Source organism: Arabidopsis lyrata, assembly GCF_000004255.2.
Source record: "Arabidopsis lyrata subsp. lyrata unplaced genomic scaffold ARALYscaffold_4, whole genome shotgun sequence".
In the NCBI taxonomy this organism is placed as follows: Eukaryota; Viridiplantae; Streptophyta; class Magnoliopsida; order Brassicales; family Brassicaceae; genus Arabidopsis; species Arabidopsis lyrata.
Window position 1 is genome coordinate 14,250,695 of NW_003302552.1, and position 17,838 is coordinate 14,268,532.

At 36.3% G+C, this 17,838-nt stretch overlaps 5 protein-coding genes across 6 annotated transcripts; 3 read left to right on the plus strand and 2 right to left on the minus strand.

Annotated features, from left to right (window-relative positions):
- The first annotated feature begins 1 nt into the window (after position 1).
- Positions 2-403, plus strand: LOC9315335 (glycine-rich RNA-binding protein 10). Its single transcript, XM_002879222.2, has one exon. The coding sequence runs from the start codon at positions 51-53 to the stop codon at positions 318-320; it is 270 nt and encodes an 89-aa protein (XP_002879268.1). The 5' UTR covers positions 2-50; the 3' UTR covers positions 321-403.
- A 173-nt stretch (positions 404-576) lies between these two features.
- LOC9315336 (photosystem II reaction center W protein, chloroplastic) lies at positions 577-1,737 on the minus strand. Its single transcript, XM_002881073.2, has 2 exons — positions 1,383-1,737; positions 577-1,042 (listed from the first exon to the last, which is right to left on the minus strand). The coding sequence occupies exons 1-2, from the start codon at positions 1,474-1,476 to the stop codon at positions 735-737; spliced, it is 402 nt and encodes a 133-aa protein (XP_002881119.1). The 5' UTR covers positions 1,477-1,737; the 3' UTR covers positions 577-734.
- An 85-nt stretch (positions 1,738-1,822) lies between these two features.
- Positions 1,823-5,677, minus strand: LOC9317187 (probable galacturonosyltransferase 5). Its single transcript, XM_002881074.2, has 9 exons — positions 5,239-5,677; positions 4,990-5,024; positions 4,775-4,816; positions 4,548-4,695; positions 4,393-4,463; positions 3,887-4,158; positions 3,395-3,749; positions 2,425-2,946; positions 1,823-2,266 (listed from the first exon to the last, which is right to left on the minus strand). Exons 1-9 carry the CDS (start codon positions 5,348-5,350, stop codon positions 1,991-1,993), a joined length of 1,833 nt encoding a protein of 610 aa, XP_002881120.1. The 5' UTR covers positions 5,351-5,677; the 3' UTR covers positions 1,823-1,990.
- A 1,688-nt stretch (positions 5,678-7,365) lies between these two features.
- On the plus strand, positions 7,366-12,205 carry LOC9317188 (E3 ubiquitin protein ligase DRIP2). 2 transcript variants are annotated; one of them, XM_002879223.2, is made up of 7 exons: positions 7,366-8,030; positions 9,529-9,628; positions 10,040-10,367; positions 10,512-10,924; positions 11,022-11,072; positions 11,280-11,352; positions 11,749-12,205. In XM_002879223.2, exons 1-7 carry the CDS (start codon positions 7,913-7,915, stop codon positions 11,926-11,928), a joined length of 1,263 nt encoding a protein of 420 aa, XP_002879269.1. In that variant the 5' UTR covers positions 7,366-7,912; the 3' UTR covers positions 11,929-12,205. The 2 variants fall into 2 exon arrangements, with proteins under 2 accessions (XP_002879269.1, XP_020885041.1); XM_021029382.1 differs by having other exon boundaries at positions 7,392-8,030; positions 10,040-10,376.
- Positions 12,206-14,833: 2,628 nt separating this feature from the next.
- On the plus strand, positions 14,834-17,042 carry LOC9315337 (probable WRKY transcription factor 21). Its single transcript, XM_002879224.2, has 3 exons — positions 14,834-16,067; positions 16,148-16,273; positions 16,494-17,042. Exons 1-3 carry the CDS (start codon positions 15,226-15,228, stop codon positions 16,636-16,638), a joined length of 1,113 nt encoding a protein of 370 aa, XP_002879270.1. The 5' UTR covers positions 14,834-15,225; the 3' UTR covers positions 16,639-17,042.
- The last annotated feature ends 796 nt before the right edge of the window (positions 17,043-17,838 follow it).

The window sequence follows — 17,838 nt, forward strand, 5'->3', positions numbered from 1 at the left end:
AAATCTTAAAAACTTCTAAAGAGTCAAACTAAGTACTACGATTTCAAAGCATGGGAGGAAAAGGCGGTAGTGGTGGAGGAGGGAAAGGTGGTGGTGGTGGTGGCAGTGGAGGAAGGAGCGGCGGCGGTGGAGGAGGAGGAGGAGGGAAAGGCGGTGGCGGTGGAGGAGGAGGGAAAGGCAGTGGTGGTGGTGGTGGAGGAGGTGGCTACATGGTTGCGCCAGGGAGCAATGGATCTTCTTACATTTCAAGAGACAACTTTGAGAGTGACCCTAAAGGTTACTTTGATAATCTGCATGGTAGTGGACAGGGTAACAAGTGATTTTGGTCTGTATTCCATGTCTATGCAGTGAATGTGGTTACTATTACCAAATCTAATGAATGAATAAATGAGTTTTTGCTTTATTTGTCTTATTTATATATATATGGTCCATAGCTGCCTTGAATATCAATACTAAGTACTACTACTGTTAAACCAGTTTCTCAAGAGACTCCGAAAATAAACAATGATCTTTATGGGCTTCTCGAGTTCATCCATTTCAATTGTTTGGTTTTGATGAACATGTCATGCATGATACTTAATAATCACATTTGTGATAAGATAAAGAGAATGAGAGGAAACACACATGAAAATAGTTTTAGTCTTTACTTAACAATTACAAGAAACTAGAAACGGACACTTTTTAATTCATGTTCTCACATGAAAATGGAAATGAGAAGAAGAAGATTTGATTCTTCAGAGTGAAAGACCAGACTCTTCATCCTCCTCGAGAGATGAAGTGTAGACGAAGAAGAAAGTCCAGATCAAACCAAAGACTCCAAACAGAATCCAACCCAAGAGATTGTTGCTTAGGCCAAAAGGTAACCCTGTTCCTTCTGTCGACATCCTTTCATCAACCAAAGCCATCGCGGGATTGCTCATCACCGCTGTCAAAGCAGCTGTTGCTGCTGCTGAAACTCCAGCCCCCATGGCTGAGACGTTTCCTTGCTTTGTCTCCATTGAGCATCTCACTCCTCCCTTCTTCTTACCCATTGGAGGCAAACCTGAGCAACAATAATTAATCCAGTTAAAGTGGTTACAATCAAAATTGGTTTATTGTTGATTCTCTACAAAACTAAGCTTGGTCTAAACTCACAAAACTAAATCAGCAAAATCGACATTATAAATCAACACTCCTCTGATTAGTTCTGACTACAACCAAACCTTTAGATCATAATTGTTTCTTGACTTCTTGTTGATTCACCACCAAAGTAAGATTCTGTCTTTACATGTTCCGAAAATCACTCAACAAATATAAGCAACCAAAGATTTTCACTTTGCACATAACCAGAATGAATTTCTACTAAAAGATGAGATCTGAGAAAGAAAAGGGAAGGCCTTTACCAAGAACAGGAGCGGATACGGCGACGGTAGGCTTGAGAAGGATAGCCGGACGAGCGGCGGAGACGGTGGAAGCGGAGGCAGTAAAGCTAGCCATTTCTCTATTTGCTTCCCCTAACAACTGAGAGACTCTTCAATTGATTTGTGTTTGTTCTGTTTTGTGTTCTATAGCAACAAGAACACTTTTAATTTCTTTGCTTGTGTTGGCTTTTGGATCAAACATAGCGACTAAAATATGTGGTGGATAACAAATCTCCCCGAACCAACACAAGCCATCTAACTTGGATATGCTTCTATCCATACTCCACCAATTAGCTCCCTCCACGTGTCACATTTCATCTCTTTCCCTCCAACACAATCTTTTTCTCTCTTCTCTACTGGTTTAGTATGATAAACTGCATCCAGATTGCACATATAACAACCAACGAACAACACTATATATGTTGCTGTGAACTAAATCTGATATTATGTTCTGAGGAATTTTTGTGTGTTGTATCAAAAAGAACAAAAATTTACACAAGAAATCGTTAAAGAATGAAGCTAATGATAACATTTGGAAAGAAGAAAAGAATCGAATTGAATCTAAGTTTTGTGGTAACTTGTTTAAAAAATCAATCGTGAATGTTGCATCGTTGTAAGTAAGGGTGATGGTAAGGTACATGTATGTTCCAGTAGCGCTTGTACTTGTCTATACCGATGTCCAGCCACGGCTTCATGATCCCATCGTAGTGTATAACCACCGCTTGTTCAATGTCGCTTGCCCTGACTCCTGATTCGTGACCTAACCCACCCACATTCAATCTCTTTTCCAATGGTAACGTTTTCCCGAAGAAAGTCAACCAACCTATTGGCAAGCCCCCTGCTTTCCACATACGTCTTTTGACTCCCTGCAACAAAAACAATTTCACAACACACAAATAAGTAAGATGTGCTAGTTCTATTGATGGACATAACCATTTTTCTTCTATATAAACTCAGAACTCATCAAGGTAACAGTGTGAATCTTGCTTGATGCAGAGAACTAAAAGAGGATAAAATGTTGTACCAGGTCCAAGTATTTCTGGTATACAGAAGTCAACTCCTGTCTTCTCCATTCTTGGAGATCAAATAGATTCATCCCGAATGCCCAAGTGCAAGCCTTGGGATCAAATTTCTGAGCAACCCATGGATTTGAAAAGTTAATGAATGTGTCCATCGAACGATATGACGGTTCACCTTCAAGACACGTCTCTACAGCTCCAACAACTTTCCCCGTCATATTTAGGCTCCACAGTCTACTTAGATCTCTTTGAACTACTACATCATGGTCGAAGAGTACGATCTTGTTTAGACCTGGGAAGATATCTGGGAGATAGAAGCGTGCATGGTTGAGCGCTGAAATGATTCTTGGGTCACTTGAATTTTGCTTCATCAGCAATTCAGCATGGTCCAAAGGCAGGACATTCATATCATCAATGTTTAGGATTTGGATTGAAGCTCTGCCACATGGGTTTAATAAAAACCACATTGAGATTGCTGGGTAATTGAGTGAATCAGTCACCACATGGAATACTATTTTTTGCGGTTCCTGCAAGCAGTAATATCATTTGTTAAAAGACATGTGGCTTCAGCAGAGATTTGGAAATATTCTCTTCCAAGCATTATAAACAAACCAAAAGTTTTGATCAGAAATTGGCTCTTGCATTAACAAGTGTAAGATGCTTACAACATGATTTAAAATGATACTTGAGTAATAAGAGTCATAAATTTTGAATCATGAAAACATAAAACAACAGAAAGTATGTCAACAGTAATAAAAAAAGGACGTAGTTAATAAAAAAAACCGTAGTTGTTCAATGAAAAAATCACACAAAATGTAACTTCCTTTTCCTAGTTTCATAACCAGACAAAATCCCATGGTACTAACCACAATAGAAGCCTAAAGGCTAAAGCATTTGTCCAGATATCAAATTAAGGCGTATAAAGGAATGAACCACAAAATGTTGAAAGAAAGAGAACAAAGGTGAAGCATTTACCTTTGATGAGGAGATTGTAGAGTTAACAACAACCGAACAGGCCAAAACATTGTCAGAGAAGACTACGTAATGGTAGAGATCAGGATCATTATAACTTTGTTGCAAAAGCTGCCTTTTTTCGTGATCCAGGGTAAAGTATTCTGTTGTCAACCGCATTGAGAGACAATGAAGCCCTTTTGGGGTAGTCCTTGCTGCAAGCTGCATTAAATATGCTGCTTGCTTCTTTTGCGCCCGAGCTTGTTCTTCGGTTTTATAAGTCATGACTTGGAGTTTGGTAGCAATGGCAGGGCAGTTGTGAAAGGCACGACTGACCTTGTATAACGCAATTTCCATGGCCTTCAATCTGTTAGGAGTGCTGAAAAGAAACAAAACATTTATGTATGACTCTTCTAAATTAACACAATATTCATTAAGATTTAGCTTCATAATTAAATGCCAAAGCTTTTTACAGGATAGAACAGGAATCCATTTGAATCAATCAGCTGTGCTTACCTCTTTGGCAAATATTTATCCTTAGTAGCATCACCGACAGCTCGTTCCAGCTCTTTCGTTCGAACTCTCAATTCCTTTACGATTTGGGAGTTATTCCCAGGTAGGGCCAAGTTCAGATAGGCTTTCGCTTGGATAATTTTGTCTCTGATCTCCTTTATCCTCTCATCTGTTGCTCTTTCAAGCTGAACCCTTGTATTCTTTTCACTCTTACCTGAAGGGGGTCGGAATTCCGTTTTATGATTAAGTTGAATATCTCTTGCTGAAAGATTAACCTGAGACAGGAAAACGAACAGACATTGCAAAACTAAAGCATATGATCTGACTGACTATCTCGATGCAAAGTCTAAATTCAGTTTCCTATACATAAGTGTTGGCAAAGCCCATGGGAGAAAGTGTCCTGTGATTTGATAATAAGATACTAGAATTCTCATTGTCAATTGCTTCAAAACCTAATCCCTAATCAAGTTCGTTATTATCTTCAAAATCAATTGGATTAAACTACGCACCTCCGCATTCGAGCTTACTGTGGTTTTCTGTGAAACTACTGCTTCTTCCTCCTTTGGTTTGTGATTATTTCCTGACATACATGGTATCTACAGATAAGAAAGCTTCCACAATAATGACAACAAATTAAAATAACACAAGATCCGATATATATTACCCCCATCAACTTCTGAGAGAAAGGTTGTTTTGTCTCCCTCATTAGACTGCACAGTATCATTACTTTTATCAGAGGAATTTGATGAAACCACAGAATTAAAATCTCGATCCTGCAGAATCCGTTTAGGCTCCTTCAAGCCTTCTTCGTCCTGAATTACAAAGCAACCCAACTTCAACAAAATGAATGCTTAAACAAGGTTTATGGAGATGAGTGGCAACGAACAGAACCTGTTCAATAGCAGTAAGTCCAAGATCATCGGTCTTATATGTCTGCAGAATAAAGGTAGCAGCATCTCAGTTATTCATTTCTTGAGAAAATGAATCGGATAATAAGCAAAGCTACGATATATAATCATGGCACAATCAAACAGCAATACTGAAGAGTTCCTGGTGAGGATTAGAACAGAATAAAACAGGGATCTAATAGGTCAGGAAATACGTACAATGTCTGATAATTCTTCAATGAATTCTCCTCTATCTGCCAAAAAACAATCAGTAAACAAATTCAAAATCAAAAGCTGAGCCTACATCAAACAAAGGCAAAGCCAATAGCGAATTCCAGAGATCTAATTAACGCAATCAAGTAACTCTACACATGATGTTCCACTATATTAAGGCCATATCCATCAATCTAACAACTGCAACACTAAAATAGACATTGAATTGAAGAAACCGAATAAGAAGAAGCTCACCGACGGAAGTAATACTCTTGAGCCGATTCGAAACGAAAACAATCGGAGCTAACACAGATAACAATAGCAGCGAGAGGATCAAAATCCTCTGCCAACGACGAACTTGATTCATCAATGTGCGTCACTTCTCAGAGTCAGAGAACGCTTCATATATTTATCTCCCGTTTCGCTTTAATCGTTCTCCACGAAGAAGAAGAAGCACATTCCCAGAGGGAAGAACACAGATCTCGGAGATTCACTGCTTCTTCAACAAGCAATTGAAGAAAACGATGAACAGATTAGGGATTCCAATTTCCAATTTCCAGATTTGGATTCGATAAATGCGAGAGAGTCTGTTTCTACGATTTCATATCTGGGAGATTCAGAGCTTCCTCGTGCATGTTTAGAGACTTCTGCTCTTTTTTTTTCCACTTAATTCAGAAAATAAAAATCAATTTTATTCATTTTATTTTTATACGGAGAGGATCAATGTTGAGATATCAAATGTTGCGACCTGGAGGCGATAAGGATCTAGTGCGGCGCGGTGTACATGTGCAAGCAAAGTTACTAAGATTTGTCTTCTTTTGATTGGCTTAGTGGAAATTCTCCCAAGCCACGATTGATGTTCTGACACGTGGCTAGAGTGTGATTTTCAAGAGTGGGAAATTCACACCTTTGTACTTTGGAGGAACAACATGAATATTTGATGTCGAATTTGGAAATTGAAACTGTTTTTCTGGGGATGAGTTTATATTTGTTTGGTCTCTGTGGTGTTGAATGTTATTTACAACATTTTTTGGGTTATTGTTTTACGGACAAATAAATTATCTATTTGTCGATTTTTCACAAAAATAAATTCAACACGGCTAATTCTTCTACCATACGTTACTAAAACAAGCGTACTTGATGAATTTCACACCTTTGTACTTTGGAGGAACAACATGAATATTTGATGTCGAATTTGGAAATTGTAACTGTTTTTCCATGGATGAGTTTATATTTGTTTGGTCTCTGTGGCGTAAAAACGTCTTTTTTGCTGTTTTGAAAGTAATGTACGATTCGTCTTGTATATGATGGCGAAATGTGTAAATTCTTTTGTCGCTTAATGATAATGTGTATTACTTTAATTCAGAATGCGACTTCTCGATGGATATCCAATTAACTAAACATGCACATATTATGTATGTTGTGATTCATTTATCCCTAACAAAAAAAATTTATCTCCAACAAGAATAATTAAAATTTCATAACTAATTTTGGATGCTAAAATGTTAGATTGATACATAGGAAAGTTATAATACTAAAAAAGATTTACCAATTTATCAATATATAGTATTCAAATCGGTGTAGTGATTGTTAGTAGATGTTTTTATACATTTAGCAAGTGTTACACTATAATTGCAAAATGAAGCAATATTGAGGTATTAATAAGGTTTTACTTCAACTAGGTTTGAATTTTTGAATTTTGTTTTATGGACGAATGAATTATATACTTGTCGATCTTCCATAAAAATTGTGTGTTCTTGCGGGAAGTATGCGACCTACCAACTTATGCTATTTTCAGAACTTCTTAGAAAACAAGATAGGTGAGAGATTAATCTTCAAAATATCCATTATGAATTTGACATCCACATTATAAATTAGACATCCACGTATCTTGACATGATATAATTGACAAGTATTTAGAAAAAAGTTACTTGAAAAAACATTATTTATTAGAATTCATTAATGGAAAAATCATTGAATAATCATTCATCTAAAGCGTTTTATTTTTTTATTAACAGTAATAATATTTATGATTGTTTCTGATCATTTTGATGCTATTTCTTGTAAACTTTTTGTATATACATATATATATTTTTAAATTACAAATTCATCATTGAGAACCAAATACTCTGTCAAGTGTAATTGATTCCTCCTCTTCATTGTTTATTCTTCATTTTTTTTAATTTGTTAATTACTTGATTCACTTTTTCTCTAGTTACACTTCCAAGTATTTCCCTAATGATGTCAAATTGTAAAAAAAACAAAAAAAAAGAAGTAAAAGGTTTAAAAAAGAGAGTAAAACCGCACAAACTCAAGTAAAAAACAAGAAAAAAGAAAAAGCCCATCAGCATTGTTTCACCTCGGAAAAGCCCATTTACACAATTGGAAAAAAAATAAAAATAAAAAAGAGAGAAAAAGAAGAAACGTCTTTTACTCTTTACGGTATCGTTTCTCTTCATTCTTCTCTTCAACACGAAGACCCTCTCTTTATTGAGAGACCCTTCTTCAATCCTCACCTTCTTCTTCTTCTTCTTCTTCTTCTTCTTCCTCGATTCAGATCGTCTCCTCCTCAGTTTGATACTCACCCTAATCCACCGAATCTATCTCCATTTTTATCCTTCTCTCATCCCCAGATTCTCTCTTCCTCACCCTCTTCTCTCCGTCGACTCTTCTTCATCACTCTCTTTCTTCCGATTGAGACTTCTTTAACTCCGCTTTTCCTCGACCCTTTTCGGCTAAATTCAGTCTCGAGTCTCTATCGGATTTGGATTTGAATGTAGGTATCACCCACGAGAGTTGTTGTGAACGTAAATCTGGGTTCTTTTTCTTGTGGGTCGTCGTTTTTCTTCTACATGCAGTTTTGGGGATAGTACGTGCGATTCATCGACTCAACAGACTTTAAGGCTTTAAAAGAGTCGTTAAGAGAGCAATGGAAGGAGACATGGTGGCTAAAGTGAAGAGAGAAACGGTGGTGGCATGCATGACTTGCTCTCTCTGTGAGAAACTCCTCCGTGACGCCACTACCATTTCTGAGTGTCTTCACACGTGTTAGTTCTTCTTTCCCCTTTTCGATTTACGTTTCGATTCGCTTTTCCTCCAATTTCCTCTGCTATTCGCAATTTCTCGTCTTTATCGTTCTTTGATTGATTCTCTGTTGTATTTTTTTTTTTTTTTTTTTTTGCTTCATGTTGATTGAGATTGCTGTTATGTATTGAATCTTTGTATGATTCTTGTTGTTAGTCTCGTATGCCACTTATAATCTCCTCTGTATCAGTCGATTAGATGAAACTCGGGTCAATGAATAGTTTTGTTTGGACTAAAAGTTCTTGTTGACCAGAATTTGTTTTAAACTGCAAGAATCTTCATTTGTTCCTCTGTATAGGCAAATTTGAGAGTGTTTTCTTCGTCAAAGATGGTATGTGGTCAAACTCATGCCGTCCAAATTAGGCTTCTTCTTGAATTTGGTTTCGGTTAAATCATGTAATGTGGCTGCATGTTGTTTGTTAGATTCAGCTGCTTTGTTATATCCAACTTGTAAGTTTTGTATTAGAAAGTTCAAGTAATATGTGATTTAATCTGCTCTTATTGGTTTAATGTCTGTTGATATTTGTCTTAAGTACCGTTTATCAGCCTCTTTCTTCTCTGGGATATTATACAATCAAGACAGTTTAGATAATTTTCTGTTTGGACAGAGTATTAGTGATCTTCCTGCATGTAGAACTATTTACTGCACTCTGTGTTTCATTTAAATCTTAAATTATATTCCTTTTGGAGACTAAATCGATCTACAAATCCAAACTCTACACAACCAGCTCTTTGTTACTGTTTGCGGAGAAATTTACCGTGTTTACTCTGATGGCCAAACCGGTCAAAGAAATATATGCAGATGTCATTCTGTAATAGTAGAGCTTGACTAATTTACACTTGTTAGGTAAATCTGATTGATGTGCTCATATCATCTGATTTATGAAAGTTAAATGCTAGCAGTGTGGTTAAATTGCACAATTAGCATCTTCCTTTTAACATCGGAAGTTAATGAATTTACCAGCCTTTTCTCAATTCTTTAATCTTCAGAACGCCCTGCATAGTGTAGAATCCCTTTTTGAGTTACTGCAGTGCCAAAATTAGGTGTTCTCGTTTCTTCACGGTTTTGTTTCTGGGGATGCATGCAGTATCCCCATCAATTTTGTGATGCCATCTCTTTTGCTTAGGTTGTTAGCTATAGATGAACATGATTTAAAAACCAAACTGGATGATGCTAATGAACCACTTGTCTACAAGCTTCTGCCATGACAATTGCCCTTGCTACAATGGATGTGGTGGAAGGAGTCCGAGAATCTAAAATTGTATCTAATAAATTTCAAACTTGGCAGCGAGCCAGCTTGCATTGAACCTCAAACATTATGCTATTCATTTTTTAGTTAAACATTTTTATCTGAGTTTGTTTTTATGTAATTTGGTCGCATTTGTTACAAGAGATTTTGTTCTTACTTGATAGTTACTATATATTGAAATGAGACAAGTTCTTATATCACTTTTATGCAGTTTGTAGAAAATGCATATATGAGAAAATCACAGAGGATGAGATAGAGTGCTGTCCAGTATGCGATATTGACCTCGGGGGTACCCCACTGGAGAAACTAAGGTAGTCTTCTTCTCTTCTATTTCTTACACAATTTTCTCTTTGGTCTTGTTTTAGCAGTGATTCCTTCTATCAATATTATATTTGTACCATAGACTGTTTGAAGCCTTTTGGCTCTTACTGTTGATGAAACGAATTTTTTTTACATAATGCTGAAGAGTTGTACATGATTATGCTGAGATGTGCCACATGTGAAAGGTTTTTCCATAATTTTTGTGGCATAATGTGAAGTTAATCAAGAAAAGTCATTTGATTCAGAATCACTTATGTGTTGGATAGTGTAATACTTTTTTGCTGACACCAACAATTTTTGTTAGAACTATACTCTCTCTTACTAGCTGGTCACCAATAAGAGCTTTGTTGGTGGCGAATTTATTCTTTTTCTAAGAAACCACTCTTATGTATGTATTTTAGGCCTGACCACATTTTGCAAGATTTGAGAGCCAAATTATTTCCTCTAAAACGAAAGAGAGAGAGAGCGCCTGAAGTTGTGTCCTCCATCACATTACCTGCAAGGAGGAAGGAGAGGTCTATCTCGTCTTTGGTGGTAAGCACACCTAGGGTTTCAGCACAAGCTGGTACAACAGGAAAAAGAACAAAAGCTGCTACGAGAAAAGATGTAAGAGGTAGTGGCTCATTCACTAAGAGAACAGTGAAGAAGGAAGAAGAATTTGGAGATGATCATATAGAGAGCGCAAGCTCACCTGAAACAGTTAAAAAGTTTACTCAGAATAAAAGGCAGGTAAAGAAGGTGATTAACGCAGTTCTCTCTTTACCTTTATGTTTTTATTTTCTCTCTTTACCAAGTCCAAACACAATGTTATGACTGATTATGATCTCCATATAGTTCCATACATTTATTTATTTATTAATTGTTTTTTTGCAGTCTTCATATGCAGAGCCTAACCAGTCCCTCTCTAATCGAAGAAACAAGGATGTTGATGAACCATGGGATTCCAAATTACATCTTTGGAAACCTCTAAATTTCCTTGTGGATGTGGCAAACGGAACAAAGGATCCAAAATCTGAGCATGGAAATGCATCTCACAATGATGTTCAGGGGAGTAAAACAAAAACAAAGGATCATAAAAGAAAGTGTAAACTTGAGGAAGAGATCAACAATAATGGTGATCCTACAATATCAGAAACTGCTACACTTAAAGGAACGCGTAGGACTCGCCGCAAAAGGTCATCCAATTTCGGGGATTCAAGAATTCCACCATTACCAGGTGCAGCAAGCCTAAAACAGGAGAGGAGAAATGGTCATGTTTGGTTCTCACTTGTGGCGTCAAATAATCAGTGAGATTCTTGTTCTGTATCTGAGTTTTAATCCAAGATTTTCTTTGTCTTTTCGTTTTTATCTCTTGGTATCTTGACAAGGCCTTACTGGTTTCAGGGAAGGAGAAGCATCCTTGCCTCAGATTCCAGCAAACTACTTGAGAATAAAGTAAGTTTCTCTTTTTGCTTGGCTCTGTTTTCTTGTCACTAAGTTTTTATATGTCAACTGTGATTCATTGCGTTTATGGTTTTGTATTCCATTTCGCAGTTGTTTTACCCAGAGTTTCCATGTTATGTTTGTTTTATGTGGTATACGTTTCTTGATAAAGCCTTCTTCTTTTTTTGGCCCATCACACATAATTCTCATTATATGTAGGGATGGAAATATTCCAGTTTCGTTTATCCAAAAGTACCTTATGAGGAAGCTTGATCTCAAGAGTGAAGCTGAGGTAAGCAACCTTTTTTTATGAAGTTACTACGTTTCTGTTTCCATAGATTGTAGTTCTGTAGATCGAGTCAATCTTGTGCTTACTGGGATGACTATAAAAAGTCCGTAACTGTTGGTATTACCTTGAAATTTTTATGACTCACGAGCCACACCTATAGCATGATCATGGCTTAATAAGTCTCACCGGTCCGTAAAGCTAAATATGACATATATGATCTTTAATTGTTGGTTAACTAAGATCCTTTGCTTGTGTATCGCGAGTCATATATGATCTGGACTTTTCTAACCATTGGCTTGATTCTTTGAACCCTGGAAATGCCTATATTAACTTCAACAAGAAATTGAGGATCTAGTGGATTAAAAGCTCAGTCGATTATGTTTTTTTTTTCTTAAACAGGTAGAGATAAAATGTATGGGAGAACCAGTGATCCCAACGTTGCAGCTTCACAGCTTAGTAGAGCTATGGTTGGAAACAACTTCTAAGCATCAAAGAGTCGCTGCGTCAATAGGATCCTCTGCAAAGGAATTTGTAATGGTGCTAGTTTATTCTCGGAAGCTCCCTGAATGCAACAACTAAAGAATTATACATTGAAGAAGAAGAAAAGTGCAGGAGCAGTGGAATGTGTTGTGTAGAAAGAAACTTAGCAATTTATATTTATTTAATTATAATCTTGAAAAAATGGTGTGAGACAGACACTTTGTTTGTTATCAAAGAAGATTCAAAAATGGCTGTTTTTAAGGAGATTGTGTCCTTTTTTGGACATTTGAATGTATGATAGGATAATGTTGTCATTTCTATAAACATTTGTTTCCTTGTTTGGACTAAATGGAGAAGTACACGGAATCTTTGTGAATCGAATGACTTAGGCATTATTGATACAAGTAAAAAGAACAAAACTAAAAAAAAAAAAACTTATTCAGGAAGTGTACCTTTTTTTTCTAACAATTTTTATACACAATGCAAAATTAAAGCTGAATTTTCTTATTTATTTTTTAAAACAGAAATTTGGTTGTCTTTTTGCATTTGTTTCTAGATACTTCTGTTGGGAAATGAATAAATTTGCACACAAAAATAGTTAAAATCACTTGGTATGTATAGAGTTTTACTTTAACTGGATTTGGATTTTGGGACATTGTTTTATGGGCAGATAAATTATCCATTTGTCAATTTTCCACAAAAATTATATGTGAATTAGATTCTGCGCGGCTAGTTACCCTAATATACGTTACTAGAACAAACGTAATTGACTAGTTGACGTAACAATGTTTCTCTTACTGTCTCGAAAGTAAAGTATAACTCATTCATCACAAATTGACTTGCACAATGTGCTAATTAGAAACTGTTGTAATGAGATTTTAAGAGGAATCAATAATGAGGTATTACTAGGGCTTTACTTCAATTAGGTTTGAATCTTGGGTCATTATTTATGGACGACTAAATTATTTATTTATCGATTTCCCACAAAAAGCTCACATGAATTAGATTCAACGCGGCAAGTTCTTCTAACATACGTTACTAGAACAAGCGCACTTGACGAGTTGGCGTAATTGTCTTTTATACTGTTTCCAAAGTAATGTATGTTCATCTATCACCGACTGTCTCGCACATGATGGTGAAATATGTAAATTCATTTGTCGCTTAATGATGATGATATGCGTTACCTTGATTCAGAAAGCGAATTTTCGATAGATACCCTATTAACTAAGCATGCACATATCATGTTGTGATTGATTTATGCCTAACAAATAAAATTTATCTCCAATAAGAATAATTAAAATTTCATAACAAATTTTGGATGCTAAATGTTAGACTGATATATGGGAAACATGTTATGATACTCAAAAATTACCAGTTTACCAATATCTAGTATTGGAATCACTGTGGTGTTTGTTAGTAGATATTTTTCTACATTTAGCAACGGTTACAATATGATTGCAAGAGAAAGCAATATTGAGGTATTAATAAGGTTTTACTTCTACTGGATTTATATTGTAGGTATATGTTGTTTTATGGACGAATAAATTATCCACTTGTCGATCTTCCATAAAAAAGCACACGTGAATTAGATTTGACACGGCTAGTTCCCCTAACATACGTTATTTGAACAAGCATACTTAACTAGTTGACGTAACGATGTCCTCTTCACGTTTCATAAGTAACGTACGATTCTTCCATCACCAAATGTCTTGTACATGAATATATAAATTCTTTTGTCGCTTATTGATAATGATGTGCGTTACTTTAATTCAGAAAATGGACTACTTTTACATTTAGAAACTGTTACATTGAAGCTATAAGAGAAAGCAATAGTGAGGTATTAATAAGGTTTTATTTCAACCAGATTTGAATCTACAACGATACTTTAATCCATTAGTCGATTTTCCACCACAAGAAGTACACGTGAATTAGACTCGGCGGGGCTAGTTCCCCAAACATACGTTACTAGAACAGACACACTTGACTAGTTGGCGTAACGATGTCTTTCTTACTGTTTCTTAGAGAGTAACGTATGATTCGTCCATCATCAGTTATCTTACATGTAATATGTAAATTCTTTTGTCGCTTAATAATGATGATATGCGTTACTTTAATTTTAAAAGCAGATTTTCGATAGATTCCTTATTAACTAGACACGCACAAATAATGTTGTAATTGATTTATGCGTAACAAATGAAAGTTATATTCAACAATAACAAATTGGAATTTCATAACTAATGGATGCTGAAATGTTAGATTAATAGATAGAAAAAAGTTCTAATACTCAAAACATGTACAAATTTAGTAATATCTAGTAGTGAAATCGTTAAAATGTTTGTTAGTAGATATTTTTCTACATTTAGCAACACTTAATACCAAAAACACATCATTGATCCGTAGAAGAAAAAAGACACCTCAAGACTCAAGTGTACTAAGTAACCGTTAGAAACTGCCAAAAAAAAGCTAATACTACTTTTTCTTTTACTTAATCAAAAACTTTCTTTTGTGTCAAGTTACTTATCAAAAACTTGGAAATTAACTTTCACTCTTTGATTAAATTCGTGGATAACAACGATGAAACAAGTCGTAGATCTATTTAATTAAAAGAAAATAATACGGTATTATATGCAAAAATCTTTAGATAATAGAGGTCAACAAAATGTCCTAAGTATGATGATGCTAAATTTGATTAGTTATTTTTCTTGTCAGAAAATTAGATTTGTTTTATATATGTAAGAAGAAAAAAAACCTAAATTGCAAAAATAATAATTACGACCCGAGTCTTCGAGTAGGACCCACCTCTGAATCTGTGACAGACGCTGGTTTCGTTTTTTTCTCTCTCTCCTTTTTTCCTCTCTTTGCTTTTCCAAAAATAAAGTTGTCTTTTTTTTTTTTAATAAAATGATTTGTTTCACTGTGTTGTTTTGTTTTGGGGTAAAAAAAAAGAAATTCATAAGGATGCTTTCAATTTTTGTATTCTTTTGGTTGAGTGATTGCTGAAGCCAACTTATAGAGAGAGAGAAGAGAGAGTGTCTGTGTGTGCAAGAAAGTCTTCTCTTTCACACCTTTCGTTTTCTCGAACCTCTCCTTTAAAGATGGTGGAGGAATCTTGGGTTTGACAACTCATTAACACTGACCCTCTTTTTAGCTCTACAAGCATCCAAGGAACCCTCTTACTTTTCCTTCTTCTTCATTCCCTCTCTCTCAATTCCTCCTCTTTTTTTACCTTGATCTTCTTCTTATAAGAGACTCAGAGCTTTCAAGCTTAAGAAAGGGAACTTCTTTGGGGATGGGTTTGTGTAAAGATTGAAACTTGACTATCTGGGTCTTGAGTCTTGTGAGTGAAAATTTTGTTTTTTTCAGGGGAAAATTAGGGTTCTTAGGGTTGTGTAAGAGATGGAGGAGATAGAAGGAACAAACAGAGCAGCTGTAGAGAGTTGTCATAGAGTTCTTAATCTTTTACAAAGACCACAACAACAAGATCGTGTTGTGTTTGACAGGAATTTGGTATCTGAAACTAGAGAAGCTGTGTTTAGGTTCAAGAGAGTTGGGACTTTGTTAAGCAGTAGTGTGGGTCATGCTAGGTTTAGAAGAGCTAAGAAAGTTCAGACTAATTTGTCTCAAAGCCTCTTTCTTGATCCCTGTCAACAAAGAACTACAACAGAAGTTCCATCATCATCGTCTCAGAAAACACCGGTACTCCGGTCTGGTTTCCAGGAATTGAGCTTGAGACAACCTTCAGATTCATCACTCACTTTAGGGACTCGCTCTTTCAGTTTAAACTCAAATGCTAAAGCTCCTCTCCTTCAGCTTAACCAGCAGACAATGCCTTCTTCGAATTATCCTACTTTGTTTCCAGTACAACAACAACAGCAACAACAGCAGCAGCAACAGCCGTTTCATGAACGGTTACAAGCTCACCATCTTCATCAGCAGCAGCAGCTGCAGAAACATCAAGCTGAGATTATGCTTAGGAAATGCAATGGTGGGATAAGTTTGAGTTTCGATAACTCGAGTTGTACTCCAACCATGTCGTCTACTAGGTCCTTTGTTTCTTCACTTAGCATAGATGGTAGTGTTGCTAACATAGAAAGAAAGAACTCGTTTCATTTGGTTGGGGTTCGGAGTTCAACGGATCAGAATTCACTACACTCTAAGAGGAAATGCCCCCTGAAAGGAGATGAACATGGAGGCTTAAAATGTGGGAGCTCTAGCCGATGCCACTGCGCTAAGAAGAGGTCAGCTGCATATTTTTGTTTCGTTTTCATAGCCTTTCTTAACTAAGATGGTACAATTAATCTGATTGGGAAATTGACAGGAAACATCGGGTTAGGAGATCGATCAGAGTACCGGCTATAAGTAACAAGGTTGCAGATATTCCTCCTGATGATTATTCATGGCGAAAATATGGTCAGAAACCCATCAAAGGCTCTCCTTATCCTAGGTATACACTTCTTGATCATTCTCTGTTATTTTAAGAACTCCTGGTGGAGATAAAAAAGACTGAGATCACATGCAAAGAACAATCCTTTTAAAAGTATTTAAGGCTTTTGAGTTGTGTGATGAGCTGAGATTCATAGAGACAAAATAGTCTAGAAATGGCAAAGAGATGACACAAGTTTAGTCTTTTAAAGAAGTGTTGTGTTGGATTTTTTTTTGTGTAGGGGATATTACAAATGCAGTAGCATGAGAGGTTGTCCAGCGAGGAAGCATGTTGAGAGATGTTTGGAAGATCCGGCAATGCTTATTGTTACTTATGAAGCAGAGCATAACCACCCGAAATTGCCATCTCAAGCCATAACAACTTAACTCTCTTTCATCTTTATGGTTCAACAAAAACCTTCTCATGTATGTTATGTTTTGTGCGCGATGATCGGCTTTGGGATTGCTGCAATGTTGTGATATATGATCGGAGCAAGTGCTTTTGTTGGGGTGGATTTGCTTGTGAGAGTTTGCTGCAATTGTTGGATTTGAGTAAAGGGGTTAATGTAGGATTTGTCAAGACTCTTTCTCTTAAGTTTATTGCTCTTGATGATTAATAGTTTCTGGCTATGTATTTTTTTTTTCTCAAGTTCGCTTTTTATTATTTGGTTTGGTGCTATTAGAATTTGGAGATTGGTGCTTAGTAACTTAAATATATGATTAGGGATAAAGAATATTGGATTCTGTTCTGTGTTTTTCAGCTGAGAAATACATGAATCATATTGAATCAATGTATTAAGCACAATGAATGAAACTCATTTCAAGACAAAGTTGAGTTCGAGATTCCATTTTAGGAATAGACTACAAGTCCAAGAAGTACAAACATTTCAACCGAGAAGATATCAAATTGTAGTTTGATTCAATGATTTTATTATAATTGTAAACTAAGTAAACTCCGGGATGGAAGCTAGGCTATTCCATTGATCTCATATATATAGTGTACAATCGATAAGCTAGAATCTATCCCGAGGGATATGTGATATATACAAATAAGAGATACTCCTATATTTACTCTAACACCCTCCCGCAGTCGGAGCTGGAGGTTCCTGAACACTCAGATTGGACCGAAAATCTAAAAATAGAGACGACGGTAGGCCTTTCGTGAAGATATCGACATACTGGTGAGAGGATGAAACATGGAGAACTCTTACTTGACCGAGAGCAACTTTCTCCATACAAAATGGATATCGATTTTAATGTGCTTTGTATGCTGATGCTGCACTGGATTAACGGACATGTAAACAGCACTAATATTGTCACAGTAGACTAGTGAAGCCTTTGGGATTGGACAATGCATCTCCAGGAACAAATTACGTAGCCATGTAAGCTCAGCCACCGCATTGGCAACGCCACGATACTCCGCTTCGGCACTGGAACGGGACACCGTGTTCTGTCTCTTAGACGACCACGAAATCAAGTTGTCACCGAGGAAGACACAAAAGCCAGATGTGGAGCAGCGTGTTGATGGGCAGCCGGCCCAGTCCGCATCGGAGTACGCGATAAGAGATGTAGGTGACGATGAAAATA

Bases quoted from the DNA above. Each gene is read 5' to 3' on its own strand.
- LOC9317188 (XM_021029382.1), top strand. From the start codon at position 7,913: ATGGAAGGAGACATGGTGGCTAAAGTGAAGAGAGAAACGGTGGTGGCA. The intron at 9,629-10,039 runs GTAGTCTTCTTC...TATGTATTTTAG, and splicing joins ACCCCACTGGAGAAACTAAG to GCCTGACCACATTTTGCAAG. The intron at 10,377-10,511 runs GTGATTAACGCA...GTTTTTTTGCAG, and splicing joins ATAAAAGGCAGGTAAAGAAG to TCTTCATATGCAGAGCCTAA.
- LOC9315337 (XM_002879224.2), top strand. From the start codon at position 15,226: ATGGAGGAGATAGAAGGAACAAACAGAGCAGCTGTAGAGAGTTGTCAT. The intron at 16,068-16,147 runs GTCAGCTGCATA...GGAAATTGACAG, and splicing joins TGCCACTGCGCTAAGAAGAG to GAAACATCGGGTTAGGAGAT. The intron at 16,274-16,493 runs GTATACACTTCT...TTTTTTGTGTAG, and splicing joins AAAGGCTCTCCTTATCCTAG to GGGATATTACAAATGCAGTA.
- LOC9317187 (XM_002881074.2), bottom strand. From the start codon at position 5,350: ATGAATCAAGTTCGTCGTTGGCAGAGGATTTTGATCCTCTCGCTGCTA. The intron at 5,025-5,238 runs GTGAGCTTCTTC...GTTTTTTGGCAG, and splicing joins CAAGAGTATTACTTCCGTCG to ATAGAGGAGAATTCATTGAA. The intron at 3,750-3,886 runs GTAAGCACAGCT...GTTTCTTTTCAG, and splicing joins GATAAATATTTGCCAAAGAG to CACTCCTAACAGATTGAAGG.
- LOC9315336 (XM_002881073.2), bottom strand. From the start codon at position 1,476: ATGGCTAGCTTTACTGCCTCCGCTTCCACCGTCTCCGCCGCTCGTCCG. The intron at 1,043-1,382 runs GTAAAGGCCTTC...ATTGTTGCTCAG, and splicing joins CGTATCCGCTCCTGTTCTTG to GTTTGCCTCCAATGGGTAAG.
- LOC9315335 (XM_002879222.2), top strand. From the start codon at position 51: ATGGGAGGAAAAGGCGGTAGTGGTGGAGGAGGGAAAGGTGGTGGTGGT.